A 23,211-nucleotide genomic window follows, 5' to 3' on the forward strand; every position below is an offset into this window, starting at 1 on the left:
TCAGTCCCCTTTACTGAGTTCCTCTTCCTTTTTTCCTGACCTAAATTCATAGGAGTGCCCTGGGGTCATTCCCTTTTTTAAACAAAACCACTTTATCTAGACTTGGGAACCATGGTACTGACCTCTTCCTAATTAACACTCACTCATTGGTGATCTCATCCAATTTCATGGTTTTTTTTGTAATACCCATAAGTCACTGGGTCCCAAATTTATATATCTTCTAGCCCCTACATCTAACCTGAAATCCTCACTCGCATATCCAACTGCCTCCTCAGCCTTTCCATTTGTATTATTGCAGCCCTTTAAGTGCCTCCCTGTTTCCTGCAGTCAATTTCCAGCCTGGCAGTTAGTATGACCCTTTTCAAAATAAGTGAGATAACATCACTCCTTTGCTTAAAAATCTCCGCTAGGGTTTTTGCCAGAACTAGCAAAAAAGACAGAATGCCCAGTTAAATTTGAATTTCAGATAAACAGTTAATGATTTTGTATCTGTTGGGCCATACTTACACTAAAAATCACTTGTTGTTTATGCAAAATTTAAATGTAACTGGGAATCCTGTATTTTATCTGGCAATTCTACGCCCAACACATGCAGAATAAGTTACCAGTTCTTACAATGACCCTAAGAGGCCCCCGTTATCTGGCCTCCTGCTATCTCTGACCTCCAATCCTGCCACAGTCTTTCTTCCTTGCGGTTCCCTGAATATGTCAGGCATGCATTCTGCCTCCAGTTACTTGTCCTGCTGTCCCACATACCTACAGTGACCTTCCTCAGGCAGCCCCATGACTTACAGGATCACATTCTTTAAGTTTTACTTGAATATCCCCTCTTACTGCGGTCATCTCTGTCTCTCTTATGCCCTCTGACTTTACTTTTCCTGTAATACATTTTATATGTTTTATTTTGTTTATGATATCTTTCTCTCCAGCAGAATGTATACTTCATAAAGGCAGAGATATGTATTTCTGTTCCTGCTGTGCCTGGCCCATGGTATATTCTCAGTGCATTGAATAATTGGATGAATATTTATAATGTAAATGACCCTTGGATAATTAAAAGCCTATTAGTTATGAATGTACCTACTAATCTACTAGTATAAGGTGACAGTTTCACATTTTTCTCTCCTCATAACCTCTCTGAAATCAGATGAAGCAATGAGGAGTTTTAGAGAACAAGGTAGGAGTGAGGAATAAAGATGATTCCAGAGCATTGGACACTTAGAACAAAGAATGACAGAGTAGATCAAGGAAAAGAAGAAAATGTGGAAAGAGGCCTATAAATTGACCTTGAACTTTATTAAACTTAATTGTGACTTTGAATCTTCTGAATAGTTTAGCCCTCTCTGATTCATGCTCTAGATTCTACATGCAGAAAATACTGGTTGTTTTAATAATCCAATAGTTGATTCTGGTTGGGAGAATTTTACCTTCTGTTAATATGTAAATGTTACATTTTTTAAATCACCCACAGCTCCTCTCACCTATTTTGAGAAAGCTGTCTAATAATCCCTTTATTTAGTGCTAACTGCTCCCTTTCAAGACTATTATGAATTTTCACAGCCAGTGTGGATCAGTGGTTGGCCAGTCTATGAACCAGGAGGTCAAAGTGTGAGTGCCCAGGTTTCAAACTCCATCCCCAGCGGGGGGTGTGCAGTGGGTGACCAATTGATGTTTCTTTTTTTTTTCTTTTTTAAATATATTTGTATTGATTTCAAAAAGGAAGGGAGAGGGTGGGAGTAATAGAAACATCAGTGATGAAGGAGAATCATTGGTCAGCTGCCTTCTGCATGCCCCTACTGGGGAGTGAGCTGCAACCTGGGCATGTAGTCTGACTGGTTTCTCCTAGTTCATATGTCGACGTTCCACCACTGAGCCACTCTGGCCAGGCTCTCATCAATGTTTCTATTTCTCTATAATAATGAATCCAGTGGGCACCCTGAATATCAGAGAGAAGACTGTGGGGTCTATTTTTAGATGTTTATTAACCTTAAATTAGGGAACAAACAAGACTTTAGGTTTGTTGTTTTTCAGTTTCTTTCCTTATGCACAATGTAAATGTCTTTATTGCTTTATAATTTAGCTCTCGGCATTAATATCTCTAAGCTGTTAGAGCTCATATTTACATTGTACCCATGTACGCTGAAAATTGAGAGTATAATGAACCATTGTCCATACATAAAATATAATAATTTATGTAACCATCTTCCTTTTATGAACATTTAAGGTTTTATCTTAATTTTACTCTTCTCTATTAATATTGCTACAATGGATATTTTTGGATTGTACCTCTGATTATTTTCTTAAGATAAAATTATGAATATGAAATTGTAAGAGCTTTGAAAATGGGGAGTTTTGTTGTTATTGTTGTTAATCCTCTCCCAAGGATATTTTTCCATTGATTTTTAGAGAGAATGGAAAAGAGAGGGAAAGATAGAGAGAAATATTGATGTGAGAGAAACACATCGATTGGTTTCCGGCACATGCCCCTATCAGGGCCTTGGCCAGGGAGAGGTACGTGCCCTTGACCGGAATCGAACCCTGGACTTTTTAGTCCACAGGCCGATGCTCCATTCACTGAGCAAAACCAGCTAGGGTGAAAAATGGGGAGTTTTAATGTTTGTGAGAAACAGTGTCCAGTCATCCTTCAGAAATGCTGTGAGAGTTTTCTCTTCCATGCAGTTTGAGAGTAGGATAGTCTTGCTCTCTCTGCTGCAGTGCTATTAACTCCCCTCTGTCATCAAATTCCTTTCCTTCATTAGGCTTCTTCTTTTCTGATTGCAAATATACATAGATTTTATCTTCTTATTATATTAATCTTCTTCTAATCTTCCATCTCATTAGCCCATTATTCTTTTTCCTTCTTTTTTTCTCTCTGTCAAACTTAATGAAATAAGTTCTACTCATTCTTCATTTGTGCTCCTTTTTCTAAAGGCCCTCTTTCTTCCTTATCTACTTCACTGGCACTTCAATATATCTAAGGACACAGAAGACCCCCTCTTTAGTAACTGCAGTGGCCTATGCTCTTCCTTCCTGACCTTTTCATCACTTTGATGTTGCTATCCATCTCCGTGTCTCTAAACTTGCTTCTCCTTCGACTGCAAAATCACTAATGCCTTGGGGCCTGCAGGTTCTCCTCTCGCCACTCTGACTGATCTGTTTCAGGCACCAGTGCTGGCTCCTTTGCCTCGGACACTTGACTAAATATTGGGAAACCTGAATTTCCTTTGCTTGATCATCTTCTCATGTTATTTATGCTCTTTTACATAGCACTAAGTAACATATACTATATTAATGACTATCAACCTCAGTAGTCAGTCTTCAATATCTAATGCCAGGGAAGTGTGTGCAGTTGCCCATTGGACACATCCATGTAAGTGCTCCATAGCTTTCCTACCTAAGTAATCCAACCTGACCTTTTCCTTCTTCCATACTTGCCTGGTTGTCTATGTTGGGTTACTATGTCACTTGTTGACGCATTCTCTCCTTTCCTCTATTCCATCAGCCAGCAGTTCCTGTTGATTCTACCCCACAGTCAATGACTTTGACACCCTTCTCATCATTTCCTCAATTATGGTGATCATAAAGAATAGCTTTACAATTTTTTTCCATTAATATCTTTTTTCTGCTAGGTCCTAAAAGGCATTAGGAATCAAAATAATCCAGAAGACATAAGACTTGTCCTCTGTCCTGAAAGAGCCTACAGGCAAGTTGGGGAGTCATATGCAATGATTTCAACTCAGGGCAGCGCTGGTGATATTGCACAGAATGATATAGCATCAGGCAGGATCAGTTGGCTTGGTGTCAGGAGTATGGAGAGAGAGCAGCCTGGTGAGTGGAAGCCTCCTGGAGGAGCCAAGCCATTGTGGAAGAGCAGTGATTCGCTAAGTGAGGAGGGGAGATATAGGTAATTGCTGACAAAGGGAAAGAGCACAGGCAAAGGCTCAAAATCCAAATCCTTATTTATGGCTCCCACCAGTTTACATACCCATTTCCCTAATCTATAAACTGGAAGTAGAAAGCAAAAAAATAAATAAATAAAACTTGATTGTATTCCACCTTTCTTAAAATTTCTTTTGACTCTCCAAGTCCAAATTCCATCGTGTGGCACACACGAAGATTTCCTAGTCAGACCCTAGTTCGTCTCACAGTCTCACCTCCAGTCGTCTGCTCTCCCAGCCAATGGCGAAGCATTAGACACATTCTTCCTTACTCCTAACTCAACACCATTGTTTTTCCCAATTAAGGTTCTTTGTAAATATCTGAAGTGCTTCTCCCTTCTAATTTGCAGTAGTATTTCTGTATTCTCTGAATTCTAGATTACCTTTCACCTCATCTTTGTGAAATCCCCTAATTCTTCCAGCAGAATTAATTGCTGTCACAGCACTGCATTTTTAACCACTGTTGTCCTTACCCAACAATACAGGTTTGCCCACCAGGAGATAAAAACCCCACAGTGGCTATGTTACTCATCTTCACCATCTCAGTGGGAATACCTATAACTGAAAGAACATATAACTGTTTACACTTTTAGTTTATGGGGGTGTTTACATTTATTGGTGAGCACTGAAGACTGTATGGCATAATAGGAATATCACAGAGTAATTAAAAATATAAAAGAAAATGACCTGGCACTCGATAAAATAATTGTCATTCATATTTTCCTCCATCATTAAAATGAGCACTGCATGCTGTCTAGTTAATTTATAGAAGTTTATTTTAACACCATTCCAGACACTGTAATTAAATTAACAGTTGCATGTGGGCCTGACTTGTGCAATCCTGCAGTGTTGGTGGGGTTTCTGTTTGTTTCATTGCATAGAAAGACTTTATAGGCAAGGAATAAGAATTTAGAAAACTGAAATTAGAGATGTGAGTTAAGGATACTATTATACTTTTTTAAAAAAGTTCCTCAGCATGGAGCTGTTCATGGCATAAACATACCTCGACTTGCATTTACTGAACTTCTTGTTGTGAAATGCTAATTTCTCCCCCCAGAAGAACTCCTGAATATAAATCTATTTTAGCAGAGAAAGAAGTTTGAACAAGGATTTTCCCCTGTGGGGCAGGACAAGCTCTGATTTGCCATATCAGGGTTATAAGAATGTTGGGTGGGGATATCAACGAACATTGACTAAATAGGTAATGTCACTCCATCCAGCATAAACCAATGGCAGCCATGAACTAAACTTTAAAATATAATTGTTTACCTTGACTAAAATCAATATAATGGGGATAACGAAATACATATATAGCTCCTAAGTATGTATCATTATTTAATTGTATAAATAATGCTGAATTGTTTATTAAAATAATCAATTACACTATTTTACTAAATCTTTAAACAATTTCCTAAGGGAGGAGGTATCATTCCCCCTAAACATCTATTCATACAGACACACACATAAATGAGGTGTGTTTCATGTAATTTACAAAAATGCTTAATTTAGTTTGGCTGGCGGCCATGGCTCTCCTACTCTGAGGAAGGTACTTTGTGTCCTCTGTCCTCTGTATGAAGATGAGTGAAAGTCTTCTGACCAGCTAGCACCGGCCCCAGGGCAGGGTGAATGGCAGTTTCAGGAGGCACGTGGGTTAACAGAGGTTTATGAAATCTATACAAAGTCGGGATCCTCTGTGAGCAATCTAGAGAATGTTAAAAGGTCCTTTTTAAAAAGTGCAGTATTTAAAGCCAGATACATATTTTGCAAAGGCAAAAACAAGGAGGCCGGTTTGAAGACGATTGCAGATGATGGCTCGGATTATAATACGGTATCAGCGGAGGAGGTGAAAAGTTGTCAGATTCTCTTTCCAGTGTTCTTAGACCAATTTCAATGGTAATGGGTGGGGTCAAGGTTCCCATACCAACAGTCATTCTCTGAACACCAGCTGGGTGTCCTATAATTCAACTCAACTCTGACATGCTCTACCTTAGAAACAGTGTAAGATTCCACAGGCTAAGTGTTCCGTCCTACGAGGCTGCCCCTTCCATCCACACTTCCATCCACCAGCTGCAAGCCCAGACTTTTACCTGGGCTTCTGACTAACTGCTTACAAAATGGGGGTTCCTATGACCCCCCACAACTCAGGATGCCACTCAAAAATCTAGCTAGTCACCCATACTTTTGGCTGACTGGCTGTAAATCAGAGGTTCCCACAACCTCCTCCCCGGGTTTGATTAGTTTGCTAGAGCGACTCACAGAACTCAGGAAAACATTTTACTTAGTAGGTTAGCCATTGTTATAAGAGGATAAAACTCAGAAAGAGCCATGTGAAAGAGATGCATAGGGCAAGGTATAGGGGAAAAGCATGGAGCTTCCATACCGTCTTCAGGCACATCTCTCCCCCCCAATCTCTTGTTTAGCAATCTAGGAGCTCTCTGAACCCAGTACTTTTGGGGTTTTAGGGAGTGTTCATTACAGAGGCGTGATTGAGTTAAGCATTAGCCTCTGCCAGTTGATTCATGCTGCTGCTCCCCTCTCCTCCCTGGAGGTTGAGGGACCCTGAGAGTACAAACCTTTAATTACATGTTTGGTTCTCTGGCAGCCACCATGTTTAGGTGGGGTCCAAAAGCCACTCCATAAACAAAAGACAGCCTTATTGCTCTCATCACTTAGGAAATTCCTGGAGACAAGACCCAATACATATTTCTTACTATAAATCACAGATTCTAACCCTCATCTGAAGGTAGAATCAAGATAATGTCATGTGGGGTGTATGCAAAGGAAATGAACAAAGGGTGACTCCGACTAAGGGTGCTGCCATTTACTGAGGTAACAAAAGATGTGGTTACAAATAGGAACTTGATGGTCGTCAGCATGTCAATCGCATGCAATGCTTTGATACTATATGAGATCACCATGTCAATCGCATGCAATGCTTTGATACTGCATGAGATCACCAAGGGAAAGAATGTAGATAGAAAATGAAAGAGGCCCAAGGAATGAGCCTTGGATCATTTCAGCATATAGCAGTAAGAGGATCAAGAGCAGCGGTTCTCAACCTGTGGGTCGCGACCCCTAGGGCCGTCAAACGACCCTTTCACAGGGGTCGCCTAAGACCATCCTGCATATCAGATATTTACATTATGATTCACAACAGTAGCAACATTACAGTTATGAAGTAGCAACGAAAATAATTTTATGGTTGGGTCTCAACACGAGGAACTGTATTTAAAGGGCCAGAAGGTTGAGAACCACTGATCAAGAGGATCCAGCAAACAGAGCTAACCAAGGAGAAGCATCTATGGAGTTCGGGAGCAAATGTGCAGAAACACTCCTTAGTTAGAATACAGACTGAGAAAATGGACCATGAGACTCAGCCATAGGGGTGGGGAGTCCTAGCATGCATACCTCACATGCATGATAATTACTTCCACTAGACCGTCTCCTTTTCCTCCTCAAATCAATCTCCTGAGGGGTTTACTGTCCTCAGTTTCAGCTACTGGCTCACACTCTTTTTAAATTGTCAAGCCATTTTAAAATAACTCTAATCCATTGTTTCTTAACCTTAAAAATAAGGTCTTTTACGCACACAAAATTGGAATAAGTTGAGGGTGTTGATATCACTATTAAACTTATTAAACACATCATTAAAAATATCAACCGATGTAGGCACCGTTATTGGCTAAAGCCCCACAAAACATGTCACACATTTCCCTTCATGGTTGTTGAATGATATGTTGAGTAAATATTGAACTATGAGATATATTTTTGTAAGAAAGAGTCTTTAGGGATCCTGGTTTGAGGTGCACGTTAATTCATGTGTTTCGTGAAGGTGTTTTTCTTCTAACCATTTACGCTCACTTTCACTGGAAGTTCCTTACTATTGATCCTTTCTTGAGCATTGTAACAGAGCAAACCCACAAGCAGTCAATATAATAAAATAAGGGGGGACAAAGTCATGGAATGCTTCTGTGTCGTACACTTGCAGCTGCTAGATGTCGTTTCAGTTGTTTAATGCCCTGTCACATTTTTTTTTGACTCAGAGGAATCATTTTTAAAATCTTGGTAGGAAAAAAACACCTTAATTGTGGCTTCCCACAGATGCCATTGTGGAAACTGTGCTTGGGACTGTGCTATTTAGTCGTCTCATGGAATTTCAGTTTTCAATATAGGTTATTCCTTCTACCCCACAAGTTTATGGAGGGTGGAAAAGTCTGTGAGTACTGAATTGCCAGCCCACAGTCAGCCTGTACCCTGGAAAGGGGTTGTCTTCTTCTGAGTCCTTCCGACCTTAGGTGTTGGCATTAGGGTGAAATTCTTTAACTGGGGTGACTGCAGACCATTAATGTTTTAGGTGTGCAGGATCTGAGGGTAGCAATATCGCAATTTACAAATGCAGCCAGATCATAGTAGTTCTCAGGTTTCATGCTGTTAGGAAAATTAAGCCAGTAGCAGTTGCTTCATCCACTAATTTAGGAAGAAGCTGTGCTCGCTTTTTCTAAGACAACATTTTTGGCAAAGCTGATCATCTCTGGTTCCAGGTATGGGCCTGGCCAGAATGCTGCTGTTACTCAGGGTTTGCCTGGCACCATGAAACTTAGGACATTTGAGGTTCAGTGTCAGGTGTGAGCCTTGGAATTACTCTTTTAAGTGCTTCATGATAAACACTCTTCCCTTTTTATACTCGCTTGTCTAGAGGCCTCAGGGTTTATTCAATTATTATGCTCTTTCAGCAAGAACCTCTCAATATTAAGACCCAATAGGAATACAATTGGCCACCTTCCCTAAGATCTCTCACTAACTATATAATCCGCATCACCCACAAGGTATTAAAACATCTGCTCCTGAGTAGGAATGCAAGCATTTGCGTTTCTTTGCTGGCTTACAAATAATTTAAAAACATAACCCAGATAACTCTTTGGATGAATCCAGATAAGAAGAGGGAGAAGGACAGAGAAGCATGTTTCAATGAATTGTTCCAGGGCATTCTTGCGTCTTTACAGAGCCTCCGTCAGTTGTTCCTGGCAGGCATTTTTGTCTGCATGCCCTGTCTGCTTCCTCAGCTCGTTAGAAGTCAGAACTATGGACAGTATATCAGCTGAGCATTCTATAAACCAGATTGGCGACACCTTTAAAGAAGGGGTGTAACACCAAACTGGACTTTTTGTTTCTCCTTTTCTTACAACACCTGAATTATTATTGTGGTGTTCTCTTGTTTTTAATAACTACAACAAGAAAGCCTAGTCTGCATTCCTAAACCTTCTGTGAGGTACGAATGGTGTGAAAGGCTCCATATCCGTTTGAAATGTACTGCATGCCGTTGGCCGGGAAAGCGCCAACAGAAATCTTCTACATAAATCTTCGTAGGCCCTAGACGTTTTGCAACAGTTGCTATGCTACTCAAGGTAAACATTTTGTGTGTATGTGTATTTGTCCAAGGAAGATCCATTGTAAATATTGTATTTTTTTAAATTGCACTCACCACAAAAATTCTAATAAAATGACAAGCTACGGGTATTTTAGAGATAACTCTTTATTGGTGAATTTTAAGTAGGTCAGAGAGTAGTACTATTGCATACAGGGAGTCTGCTTTTCTTTTTCTAAAAAAGGAAAAGATGATCATAAGTGTATAAAATACTTAAGAAAATACAAAAACACTAGCATGTTGATTTTTCAAAAGTAACACTGGAAGTCAGAAAGGGAACTTGCTCTTGCAGCCACACTGGCTGCCTTGCGCTTGTAGCAGACTCATAGGCTTATTATTATGTCCGAGCACACGGGCTTATTTTTCAATAATAGAAGAGGCATGTTTGTTTCTCAGTTCTCCTTTTACGTTGAGTTCACTTTTTTTTCTAGTCCACACTCATCAGGATTTGGGGGATACTTACTGGGTTACCTACGTGGCTCATTATAGCCAGTTGTCCATTCGGCTTAGTTCTGGCAAAGGAGAGAATCTCTCCTTTGACAACAGAATGCTTGGCTTATTAAGGCTAAGTTCCACAGGGGCGATCATTTTGGTCTGTTTTGTTCACAGTGCCCACGTCATAGGCTTCTTAATAAATATTTGTTAAATGATTTAACGGACATAGTATAATATTAACCTTTCTTTGCGGTTATGGTAGATTTTAAGTTGAGAAGTCCATGACAGCGTGTATGAGTTTGCCAGGGTTGCTGTTACAAACTACATACCACAGACGGAGTCGCTTAAGCAACAGAAATTTATTTTCTCACAGATTTGGAGGCTGGAAGTTTGGGATCAAGGTGTCCGCAGGATTGGTTATTCTGAGGCCCTTCTCTGAGGCCCTTCTCTGTGGCCCTTCTCTGTGGCCCTTCTCTGTGGCCCTTCTCTGTGGCCCTTCTCTGTGGCCCTTCTCTGATAGCTGTCTTCTCCGTGTCTTTTCGTGGTCGTTCCTTTGTGTGTATCTGGGTCCAAAGTTCCTCTTCTTACAAGGACCAGTCATAGTGGATTGGGGCTCATCCTAATGACCCCATTTAAACGGAATTACCTCTTTAAAGGTCCCGTCTCCAAATATGTGGTACTGGGGGATGGGACCTCAACATAAGAATTTTAATGTGACACAGTTCAGTCCATAACACAGCACATAGATGTATTTGAAACATGTCGATAGCAATTCTCTAAGTATGGACCTGTTTTCTTCTGATTTTTAGAGCCACACAGCTTTCATTCATAAGCTGGAAATGGCTTTCTAGAAAGAATATCTTCTGAGGAGGGTACACCTGTATGCATGCTTAGGACAGAAGAAAAATATCAGTCTTGGATTATGTTAGTTTTTACCAGAGGACAGTGTTTCCCCAAATTTACTGATAATCTAAAGCAGCAAGAAGATTTAAGGGGGAAAAGAGAGCCCTCAGCCCCACCAATTTACTAAGTAGTATGTTTGTTTTTAAGGCTTTCCAGATAATTTTGCCAAAGCAGTGTAGGACCTTTTTATTAATTAATATATAATTGACATATAACATGTAAATTTAAGATGTAGACATGTTGCTGTAATGCATGTATGCATTGCACTATGATTACCACTGTTGTTAACACTTCTATCAAATCACAGGTTGTAACTTAATTATCAATTCTATTTTGTGGGAAGAACATTTAAGAACTAGTCTCCTATTGCACCTTTGAAGTATATAGTACAGTATTGTGCGCTATAATCACAATGCTGTGTGTTAGATCTCCAGAGCTTACTAGCTTCTAACTGAAAGTTTGCACCATTTGACCAACATCTCTCCAGTTCTCCCACCCCCAGGCCTTGGTACCACCATTCTACTCTTTGTTTCCTGAGTTTTGTCTTTTTAGATTCTGCATATAAGGGAGATCATATAATACTTGTCTCCTCAGTCTGACTTACATCACTTAGCATAATGCTCTCAAGGTCTAGCCGTCTTCTCATGGCTGAATAATATACAGTATACCTTATCTTCTTTTTAAAAAAATATATTTTATTGATTTTTTTTTACAGATATGAAGGGAGAGAGATAGTTAGAAACATCGATGAGAGAGAAACATCAATCAGCTGCCTCCTGCACACCCCCTACTGGGGATGTGCCTGCAACCAAGGTACATGCCCTTGAGCGAAATCGAACCTGGGACTCTTCAGTCCACAGGCCGACGCTCTATCCACTGAGCCAAAGTGGTTAAGGCTACCTTATCTTCTTTATTCATTCAGATAGTGATAGATACTTAGGTGTTTTTTTTATATTTTTACTATTGTTAATAATGTTGCAATAAACATGGGAGTGCAGACGTCTGTTCAATATGCTATTTTCATTTCCTTTGGATATTCCTATTTTCATTTCCTTTGACTATATATCCAGAAGTGGGATTGCTGGATCATATGGTAGTTTTAATTTACAATATTTGCAGAACTTCTATACTGTTTTCTATAGTGGCTGAGCACATTTACATTTCCACCAGCAGTGCATAAGATTTTTTTTTGAAATGACGCTAAAACGACAGCAAAAAAGCTACTCCAAAATCAAACTACACAACTTCTGTACTTCAAAAGAAGCAATTAACAAAATAAAAAAAAACTTGTGGAATGGACAAAAATATGTGAAAACCATATATTAGATAGGGAGTTAATAGCCCAAATATGTAAAGAACTCCTACAACTCAATAACAAAAAATATGATTAAAAATGGGCAGAGGAACTGAACAGAATTTTTTTTCCAAAGGAGACACCCAAATGTCCAACAATGCATGAAAGGATGCTCAACATCACTAATCATCAAGAAAATGCAAGTCAGACCCACAATGAGATCTCACTGCACAACTGTCAGAACGGCTGTCATAGAGAATATGAGATAGCAAATGTTGAGAAGGATGTGGGGAAGATGGACCATCTGGCATTTACATAAAATTATGAAATTTAAAAGCTAGAAAGAAACTTAACAGTCACTAAAATTAGCAGCCAAGATTGGTAGAAGGAAATGGAGGCTAAGAGCGGTTACAGTGTTTGCCCAAATTCTCTTTCCGAAATGCGAGCAGCTCCAAGATTACAGTCCAGGCTCCTTGACTCTTGATCAGAGTTCTTCTCTCATATCATGCTGTCATTCATAATGAATTTCACCAAGGAATTTTAAAAAAAACCTCATTTTGTGTAATATCTTGAGCACATGGTACTAACATGTTAGAATTGCATGGTTTGACAGGGCACTTCATTGCACTGAGATTTCAGATTCTTTTTCTCAACTTTCACAATCTATCCTTCCAAATCTAGGTCTCAGTAGCCTAGAACTAGGCGGTCCACCCAGGCCATCGTTGCTACCCTGCAGGTAACCGCAGAAAGTCTTTGTTCTGGCTTACTAAAGTGGGGGTGTTGGTTTAGTTGCTTGCATTACGGAACACCAAGAAACTCTGCTTTTCATCACTGATCAGTGTCACCTACTAAATAGTCTTAGAACAAACCATAACTTAGTAATAAGTCTCTATTTTCAGGGTGACTAAAAGAGATAAGGAATGGGGAGTGTGAAAAATTCAATTCCAGGCATTTGGCCCAATCATAAGTATTGCCCGAATTTTCTAGACACTAATTACTGGAGAAAATTCTACGAGCCTGTGCTGAAAAGAGGAGTTTCTGCTTATAGGAATAATTAAAACTTAAAAAAAAAAAGAGGACTTTTTTGCCTCTCACTTCTTTTTTCCATTGCTCTCCTTTTCTCTGAAAATCCCTTTAGACAACTTAGAAAAGCAGAACTTGGAAAGTGAAGGACTTTAGTTGTTCCTTGAAATAGTGGGTGGGGTGCAGTCATGAGAAAGCCCTTAAATAAAAGTACAGCTTCCTCTGTTCTGTCCTGGAGTTGATTCGTTGAATCTAGGGGAAGTGAGTTGATTTTCCCCTCCTGTTTTTTGGGTGGGTGCAAACTGCTGTCTGTGTGTGTTTATTTTTGAAATTGATCTTATTTTAATGTAAATATTTCGACCAATATATGAATGTAGTATCATATACCAAGTCGTTCCCTCCCTACTTTTGTCATGTGAAGGGATTACTATTCTGATACTTCATTGAACCCCGCATGTGTATATTTTGCTCATCCAACATTGCAGGCTTATATTGTTTTGGTTTCTTTTGTTTAAATACTTTAACCTTTGTCTCAGCAATATTGATTTCAGTGGGAACTTTTTATTGCTTCAAAAGGAATGCTGTATACGGAGTGTCCAACAGATGTAGAAAGCAAAATGAACCAACTCATTCTTGAATCATGGTCTAACTGAAAATAGCTTAAGTAATCATTTAATATCATGTCTAACTATGCACTCTGACATTTTAATGAATAGTATATACTTTTTGTATTAGTTTTCCATACATTTACTCTCTGTACAGATTATGACACATTTAATTTGTTTTATATTGTCACTAGAGGCCCGGTGCACAAAAATTTGTGCACTCGGGGGGGGCGGGTCCCTCAGCCCGGCCTGTGCCCTCTTGCAGTCTGGGACCCCTCGGGAGATAACAACCTGCTGGCTTAGGCCTGCTCCCGGGTGGCAGAGGGCAGGCCCAATCCCTAGGTGCAGCCCCTGGTCGGGCTCAGAGCAGGGCCGATTGGGGAGTTAGGGCGCCGCCCCTGTCATGCACAGAGCAGGGCGGATCTGGAGGTTGTGATGCCACCCTCAGTCACCCTCAGGGTAGGGCCGATTGGGGGGGTTGGTGCACCGCCCCCTGTCACACTCAAGGCAGGATCGATGGGGAGGTTGCGGCGCCACCCCCTGTCAAGCACAGAGCAGGGCCCATCAGGGGGTTGGGGCACCGCCCTCTATCACACACAGAGCAGGGCCCATCAGGGGGTTGGGGCGCCGCCACTCTCACACTCAGGGCAGGGCCGATGGGGAGGTTATGGCTCTACCCCATCACACACAGAGCAGGGCCTGTGGGGGGGGGGGCGGTTGGGGAGCTCCCCCCTATCAGGCACAGAGCAGGGCAGCTCAGGGGGTTGGGGCCCCACCCCCTGTCACACACAGAGCCGCAGGGCGATCAGGGGGTTTGGGCGCTGCCCCCTGTCACGCTGATCCTGGTGCCGGGAGGCATATTACCCTTTTACTATATAGGGTAGAGGCCTGGTGCATGGGTGGGGCCGGCTGGTTTGCCCTGAAGGGTGTCCTGGATCAGGGTGGGGGTCCCCACTGGGGTGCCTGACCAGTCTGGGTGAGGGGCTGAGGGCTGTTTTCAGGCTGGGGGTGACTGAAGTTCCCAACCGCTCCTTTTTTTCTTTTTTTTTTTTTTTATTCTGGGCCAGCTTTACCTTGAGGCTTGGCTCCAGCTCTTGGGCCTCCGCGGCGGAAAGTAGGTTTCTGGCCTTTGCTTACAATGTTGCGAATCTGCTGGCTGAAGTCCGGCAGTATTTGTTACAATGTTTCTTTAACTGCCGGCTCAGAGGCCTGCAGCCTCAGGTGGGGAATGTTGGTTTCCTCCAACGATCCTTCGTCACTGAGGCAAGCAAGCCTCATGTTAGTTTCAAGCTGCCTGGCTGCCGGCCGCCATCTTGGGTGACAGTTAATTTGCATATCTTGCTGATTAGCCAATGAAAAGGGTAGCGGTTGTATGCCAATTACCATGTTTCTCTTTTATTAGTGTAGATAGTCATGAGTAATACTCAGTTATTCTTTGAGTATTACTGAACTTGAATTTACACATTACATAAACATATACATCTTGACTTATGTTTTTAAATTTGAAAAACTTTTGCATTAACTTTTTCGTGAAGTTTAATCAATATTAACCAAATTGGTTAAATTAACAATGGAACTTTTTATTAGATAGTTGTTTATTTATGCCTATAATTTAGTTACCAGTCATAATCTTACCCTCTGTTAAAGAAATTTTGAAATTTTTGGACAATTTAAAAAATACCAGGGTTAAATAGGGAATGTATTAAAATTGGTTTCCACTCTCAAAAGTTGGGTAGAATAGTTGGGACCATCTTTGTACTCATATTTTAGCCAGATTCTTGACATTATTGAAAATAGATCTTTAAAATAAGAATAAAATCATTGCTGATCTAAGGCTGCCACATTCATTTCAGCTGATTATCTATCTATATAAAACCTAAGCGACCATCGCAACCGAACAGATGAACGAACAGGCTACATGGGGCGACCAGGCCGGCAGGGGGGTTAGTGCGGGGTGACCCAACGACTGAGCAGCAGTCTGTGTGGGGCGACCTGGCTGGCAGGGGGTTAGTGAGGGACAACCAAACGACCGAGCAGCAGGCTGCATGGAGTGACCAGGCCAGCAGAAGGGGAAGTTAGGGGCAACCAGGCCGACAGGTGTGGGCACTGGGGTGATCAGGCCTGCAGGCAGAGGCGGCTAGGGATGACCAGGCTGGCAGAGGGGGCAGTTAGGGGTGATCAGGCAGACAGGCAAGTTAGGAGCCAGCAGTCCAGGATTGTGAGAGGGATGTCCAACTATCAGTTTAGGCCCTATCCTAAACCTGCAGTCGGGCCTAAACCGGCAGTCGGAAATCCCCCGAGTGGACCTGGATTAAAGAGGGTGCAGGCTGGGCTGAGGGGACCCTCCCCACCCCAGCCACCATAGACGAATTTCGTGCCTCTAGTTCTTTATAAAAATCCACCCTCCCACCCTCTGTGTGCAAATAGGACTCTATACCCACAAACCCCCACAGGAGCTGGACCTGCCCCAGAGAGCATCATCCTTTTTCGAAGTTGTGGAGCCGCTTCTGTTTTTCAAGCCATGTGCCCAGAGGACAGCCCAGAGAGGGAATCTTTTTCAAGTTGATACAATTGAGATATATGGGACAATGATGGCCCTGTTACTGAAGAAGTTTTTATGGATGAATTGGATTTCAAGGAAAGCCATTATAAATGGTAAAGATTTATTATGTGGATCACAGGGAGAAGGGTTTTGCATATGGGAGAAGGGGAGCAGCGTTTATCATGGGTGGAAGTACAAGGTCTGAGATGAATGAGACATCTGCAGTAGTTAGTGAAGAGACAAGATTGATTGGAACAAAATGTGCGTGTCTTTGATGAGCAGAGGATTAGATGGGAAAGGTCAGCAAAGGTCTGATCATAAGGATCCTGAGTACAGTGTAAGGAATTTGGATTTCATCTCCCAGATGAGAAATCACCCTAGGCATTTGTCCAAATGCATCACATGATCAGTGATAACTTACTTTAGGTAGATTAACCCAAGGTTATACAGCATTGAATAGAAGGAATAAGGAAAGATTAAAGGCAAGGAGACAAGTTAGAAGATGCTATATACAGTACATGGTTTTCCTTATCTAGCCAAGGATCTAATGAGGATGAAAGGAAAAGCTGACTTCATAGTTGTTGTTTTTTATTATAACCTGATCTCCGAAAGGAATCCATATTTATTATAGAAATTGTTGAAAATTTGGATATGTACGAAAGAAAATTAAAATCACCATTCTCTTTTAAATCATAGATGAACACAGCATTTTAGGCACTGTTGATTTTTTATTTTGTTTCAATTTATGTATGTTGACATTATGGTATATGAACACTATTTTTATATAGCTTGTTATTTTTGTCATTACTACTTAGTAGGCATTTCTTTTGTTAATAAAAATTCCCAGAGAACCACATTTTTAATGTCTATAACTATTTTATTTCACGAGTAGTGTAATTAACTATTCCAATGAATATAAATTCAGAATGTTTTCAACTTTTGTTATTATTATTAATACTACTATAATGAATATCAATCCACATAAATGTTTTATTTTATACTCCTCTCCTCTTTGCTACAAAAAATTAAATTACAAAATAATACAAAAACTAAGTTGAGCATTTTGTTCATTTATTTATTTTGCCTATTTTGATTTCAGTTCTGATAACATGTCCTACCCTTAGTACATGTTAACAATTGTGGGGGAGGGGTCCTTTATGAAGATTTATTGAAATTATTGTCTTATTTTATTGCTTGCCATTTAAAATGAAGTATTTTGATCCATTGTTCTGTATATGGGCATTTAGATTCTTTTCAGCTCTTCTCTATTTTAAACAATGTGTGTGTGTGATGAATATCATTGCACATATTTTCATGTGCACAAATAAAAGGGTATAAACCTTAAAAGTGAATTACAGGGGTTGAGGACATATAAATCTTCAACTCTAGTAACTTATGTAAACTAAAGCAATTTACGCTCACTTCTGCGGGCAGCACAGAGAAATTCCAACTTACCCACATCCTTGGCAGCCCTTCCTTTTAAATGCCTGCAAATCTGATGGATGTGAAATAGTATCTTATTTTGTTTTGCATTTTTCTGAAAACTGATGAAGTTTAGCATGTTTTATGTCTGTTGGCCATTCAAACTTCTGGTCTGGAATTTGCCCATTTTGTATTTAGTTACAGTCTTTGTCCTTTTTTTTTTTTTGGTATACTCTGGATACTAATCCTGTGAAAGTTGTATCACTTGCCAAGGTATTCTTCCAGTATCTGTCTTTTAAACCTGTTTATTAAAAATTAAAAACAATTTTAGGCAAACTTATCAAAGTTATAAAGTGTGGGTTATAACTATCTTGGTTAACACTTTCTCCAAAGTCAAAAGCCTTTCACCTGCCTTTTGTTGCCATTCTTTATAAGTTAATTACTTCACATTTTTAATTCATCTGACACTCATTTGCATAACTACGGAGACATTTTCCAGATTCAGGAAAGTGAATGGTATAAAACAAACACAAATTGGGTGAACTGTATTTATTATAGTTTCCATTTTAAGTCTGTAATTGAACCCTGGAGAACTGTTTGTTTTTATTTAAGCAACAGGTAGCCACATCCCCTGAGGTTTGCGGTAATGAAATTAATGTCTTTCTCATTGACTACACAGCAAATCTACGGGTGTTCATCTACATGAAGTCTTGCAAAATCACAACTTCTAACTGGAATTGAATGCGATTTGATTTCCCGTGTGTTTACAGCCTTAGTGTTCTGAACTTCTTGCTCAAGTCCAGAAGGAATGCATTGTCTTCTCTAAATGGTTAACAGAGAGTTGCTTTTCCTTTCAGCAAGTCACAGAAGCTGTGAGCCCTTCAGTGCTGCCCCCTTCAGCTTTGCCGCTGGACCAGCTCAATAACGCGGTCACTGCCTTCAGCACCTTGGAAGACCTTATTCGCTATCTTGAACCAGACAGATGGCAGTTGGACTTAGAAGATCTATATAGGCCAGGTTGGCAACTTCTTGGCAAGGCTTTTGTTTTTGGAAGAAAATCCAGAGGTAAGCTCTCTCTTCAGATTAGAATCTCATTTCATTTCCTTAGCAGCTGATGTTTTAGATTCTTCTGTCATAGCTTCTAGTGAGTTGAGTTTAAAACTCTTCAGTGGTATATTTAAATAATCCATTTTTATAACATTTGAATATACTTGCATATCAAATAAGAACACATATAAAAGAGGGCACTTCATTATCACTCAGTGAATTTGGAAGATATAAATGGAATCTTTTGCTCAATATTCTTGTCATTTTTTAATTCAAAAATATCATTTTGATGGTCTTCTATTATATTTTACAAGAATCAGTGCTTATTCAAACCTAATATATGGGGCATATTGATTTAGAGATTCAAGAGAGATTATCATAGCTGCTAAGGAATCAGGTTCGGAGCTGGAAAAGGGAAAGCTCTATCGAATTCATTATCTAACCTGTCCGGGAGGGTCAGGATTGTATCAATTTCTATTTCCAAATAATATGAAAAATAGCAATGGCTCACCATAAAATAGAACTAGCCGTTTCCAAGAGAGAAAGCATAGTAGGAAGGAACCCACACTATGATAACTTCTCTCTAAATTTACTTTTGAAATGATCACTTTTGACCATAAGAGCATATCTCTCTTCAAGAGTGAAGGTATTGATCACTACACTTGATTCCACATGGTCAAGAAATTGAAACTAATATTAACTGAGTTTGCTCTAAGGTTAGCTAATTTCCTAGTACCATTAGAATCCGAAAGCTTTCATATCAGACACAAATGAACATGTAATATAAATAACTGAATAATTGTAATATACCCAAAAACATCTGTTGAAGTCTGTCAGAAACATTGAAATCTGCCCCGTGTCACTTTGGAGAATAGGTTGACACTGTAAAATGTATGCAGAGGGAGCAATGTTTAGTTAATTTGAGTGATTCACAGGGCCAGACTGCACCAGACTTGTTCTTCTCAATCTTGTCAGAGAGAAGCCCGCTTCCGGCCCTTTCCTGCTAAGGGTTGCAGCCCTTCTGGGCGAGGAGCTTTCATCTCAGCAGGTCACGTTCAGACTTGCCCAACCATGGTCGTTTGCTATGCCAACAGACATGGTTTCCTTTCAGCGAGATTTGAAAGCGGCGTTCAAGTCCATGGGCAGCCGAATCTTGTCCAGATGCTGAAAGCTGTTACATATTTATAAGATTTGATCTTGATGAATAACTTGATGAATAACTTACGAACAATACTTCCCTTCCCTCCCACTTCAGAACAGGAAAATGAAGATCTGCGAGGCTGGCTGAAACAGCCATGAATAGAGCCTTTGTTAGCAAATTGGAAGTAGATGATCATGCTGATCTGTAAAGAGCAGAGGGAGTACACCAGGTTCTAAGCTCAGACCTAGTTTTTGATGGCTGATCTCGGGATTCGAACTTAAAAATCTTCCTTCTAGTCATATGCCTTTATGCCTGTACCTCTGCACTTGGTGATCAATGATTTGGCCAGCAGCTAGCAGATATTTTTAAAAGCATCCAGCACTGAACCAGATCTTTCAAATATTCATTTAGCACTTTCCAAATTGAAGCCCTTTGCTGTTTGCCAAAACTATTAACTTTTTAAGTATACAGTAAGTGCGAGAAAAGCAGTGTATATTTTTGGAACTTTACATAAACTAAAATGCAGGTGTGGGATAACATCTATATAGACAAACCCAACTTCCCTCCCAAGAGTCTTTCTACAAAGGAATGAGGAGTCAAACGTTTAAAAGCTTCTAATTAGACATTGAAATAGATTTTCCACAGAATAAACATATCACCATGTTACCACATTCATCTTAGAAAGACCACCCTCAGATTGCATTACAGTAATAGAATATTCTTGGGCTGAATATCTCAAAAGAATGAACAACAAACAAAATAAAATGTGAGCATGGTTGTTTTTTTTTCAGTCAAGCATTACCTTTTTTAGTAAAACTTGCAATATTGATGAATCTAAACAAGAAAATTTGCATTAGAAATAACTTTCATTGGTGTCATTGAGCTCAAAGTATTCATTCTTCAGGAAGACAAATTAATGAATAGATTGTCTTAGGTGGTAATTTTGGAAAGGAAATAAATTTCAATGCTAAGTTTTACTTTACAAAGATTTTGCAGAGGGAGGGAAAGTTCCATAATATTATAGTTAATTGTTTTTTTTGTGTGTGTGTGTTTTTAAGTATGTGTTGGGGCTTGATTTTTCTCTCCCTATCCCTTTTTCCTTTTATTATTATTATTATTATTATTATTATTATTATTATTACTTTGCCTAGAAATTCTGCACAGTGTTTAAAGAATTTGTGTTCCCAATTTATAAAAACAGGACTTACTTTAATGAAACTTAGGTGGGTTTGAAGCCTTAGAAATAGCAAGCATAATTTTCAGATATGATGACCAAATTTAAAATCCTTATTGTATTTTTAGCCCAGAGTGGACAGCACTAATGTTTTTCTCTTCCATTATTTTCCCTTTCTTCTTCTGGTTCAGGGCTCTCATTCATACCATGCTACTACAGAAAAAAAGAAAAAAAGCATATTTTCTAAGTCAGGCTTAACTAGTACTTAAAAAGGGCTTTTGACTTTTGTGTCAAACATGATAAATGAGTGGAAGCTAAGTTGAAAGTGTGTTTAAATTTTCACATTGTAGCAGGTATCATAACTTAGTTCACTTGGGAAATCTATCTAACCTTTTATTGTGGTTAAGTAAACATTTTAAAGTGAACATATACAGTCTCATTTTCTAGTTTCATGAAATAGTGTGTTTAAAAGTATTTGAGGTAGATGAATATCCTTTCAAAGCTAAGAGCTTCATTCACATTCTAAAGAAGCATAAATCTTAAATAAGCGTCACAAATGTTGGCAACTGGCTTCTGTATGTGCATGCATGTTTTAGGTTTTCTCCCTTTCTTAATCAGATAGTAACGTCTAGAGAAAATATTCAAATAAGCTCATATGTAGCTTTAACAATAAAGAGCAGTATGTGCATGTGCTATTATTGCATCAAAATGAAATCAGGTAAAATCAGGTGACATCACTTAACCTGGTTATCTCATTAATTTTATTAGAGATAAATTGGTCTTTTATAGCACTCAAAAAATGAACTCATTTCCCCTTAAATATTCAAAAGCTTTATTTTCACAGGATCATTTTTCAGGTGAAAAGGAAATCTTTAAATGCTCAAATAAAACTGTGATTTTTCTATTGAGATGGGAAAGATAATTTTTAACTGAATAAGATGTTGAAATTAACCTATTGAATTAGCATTTCTTGGTGTTCTCCTAACTATGACTAAGATTTTAGTCAACCAAATAGTTTACATTTATGATTGCATATGCATAACTGATAAAACATCTCTGGAAAACACATGAACTCCCTTGACATTTAGAAAAATTTGATCATATATACAATATAACATAGCCAAGAAAATAAACATTTGATTCATGGTTACCTTGTTATTTTAAAATATTGGACTTAATTTTTAAAATGGGATTACATACTCATGATTATTATTTGAAGCAATCGTTAACCAGAGAATATTTTTTCTTTTCCCTCAATTCTTGTTTATAATGTTTCCAATATTAGCAAAAGGTATTTAACTAGATTTATTACATTTTAGATAATTTTCCTAAAGTTTAATAAACCATTGATTTTATTAATGGAAAAAAGCTCTGATCAATTATATGTTATGCAAAACTCTTCAATTTTATTGGATTTTTTTATTTGAATATCTTTAAAGGGAAAAAATCAAAGTTATAAAGCAGAAGTTAAAATTATATTACAGATGCTTATCATAATTGACTATTATTTATATCTTAGATATAAATTCATATTAAACATTACATCTTATTTTGATATAATTTCACTAAAGCAGCATAATTTTGTGGTTAAAAACAATGGTTCTTTGAGACTTTAATATTGATCAAAGGATATTTTGTTTGGTCTTGACAAATAGATACTGTTTTAAAGAATAAAGCACAGCATAGCTAACCAACTTGTTAAAAGAATAGAGACAATGGCTATACATTAGACATTTCTTCCATCCTTGAGAAGAAGAATAGAAATCTGGGTTAAGTTGAATTTCAAAGGCCAGAAATTCTCAATGTACCAGAAGCAGTGCTTTCCAACCATCTCTGCTCTTTTAAAATGTATCTTTCTTTTTTCCACTTCACGCTCCACTCAGCCATCTTCAAAATTTCATTTTCTTCATTTCCTTTTTTACATTTTATGATTCTTTTGCCAGAAAGATTATAAGAAAGTTTTGTCGACAAGTTTCTTTATGTTGTTCTTCATTAATGGCATGAGCTTGTAATCTTTTTAAAACTTGCATTTATTTTTTAATCAAAGTATTCATTATTTGGCAGTCTATTCTTCCCTCCAATAGTCTCCTTGTTTACTTTTTTACTAAGGTTAAAAGGTGTAGCCCTCTTTTTCCTCTGTAGTTCCTATTTATAGCTCTCAACTGTTTTGTTGGCTCTGTTCTTAACATTGCACAATGGCATCTCTTTATTGGACACTAAATCATAATGAAGCTTTGTTTACTATAAAATAGAAAGTCCAAC

General features: G+C 38.8%; 1 protein-coding gene across 2 annotated transcripts in view; it reads left to right on the forward strand.

Annotated features, from left to right (window-relative positions):
- Positions 1 to 23,211, forward strand: part of PDGFC (platelet derived growth factor C) — a 187,912-nt gene that overhangs the window by 157,543 nt on the left and 7,158 nt on the right. For both annotated transcript variants that reach the window (XM_036314090.1, XM_036314091.1), the window contains one exon: positions 18,445 to 18,652. In XM_036314090.1, the coding sequence (XP_036169983.1) occupies positions 18,445 to 18,652 (208 nt within the window). The remainder of the gene's footprint in view (positions 1 to 18,444; positions 18,653 to 23,211) is intronic.

This window comes from Myotis myotis, unplaced genomic scaffold (assembly GCF_014108235.1).
Source record: "Myotis myotis isolate mMyoMyo1 unplaced genomic scaffold, mMyoMyo1.p scaffold_m19_p_6, whole genome shotgun sequence".
NCBI classification, from domain to species: domain Eukaryota; kingdom Metazoa; phylum Chordata; class Mammalia; order Chiroptera; family Vespertilionidae; genus Myotis; species Myotis myotis.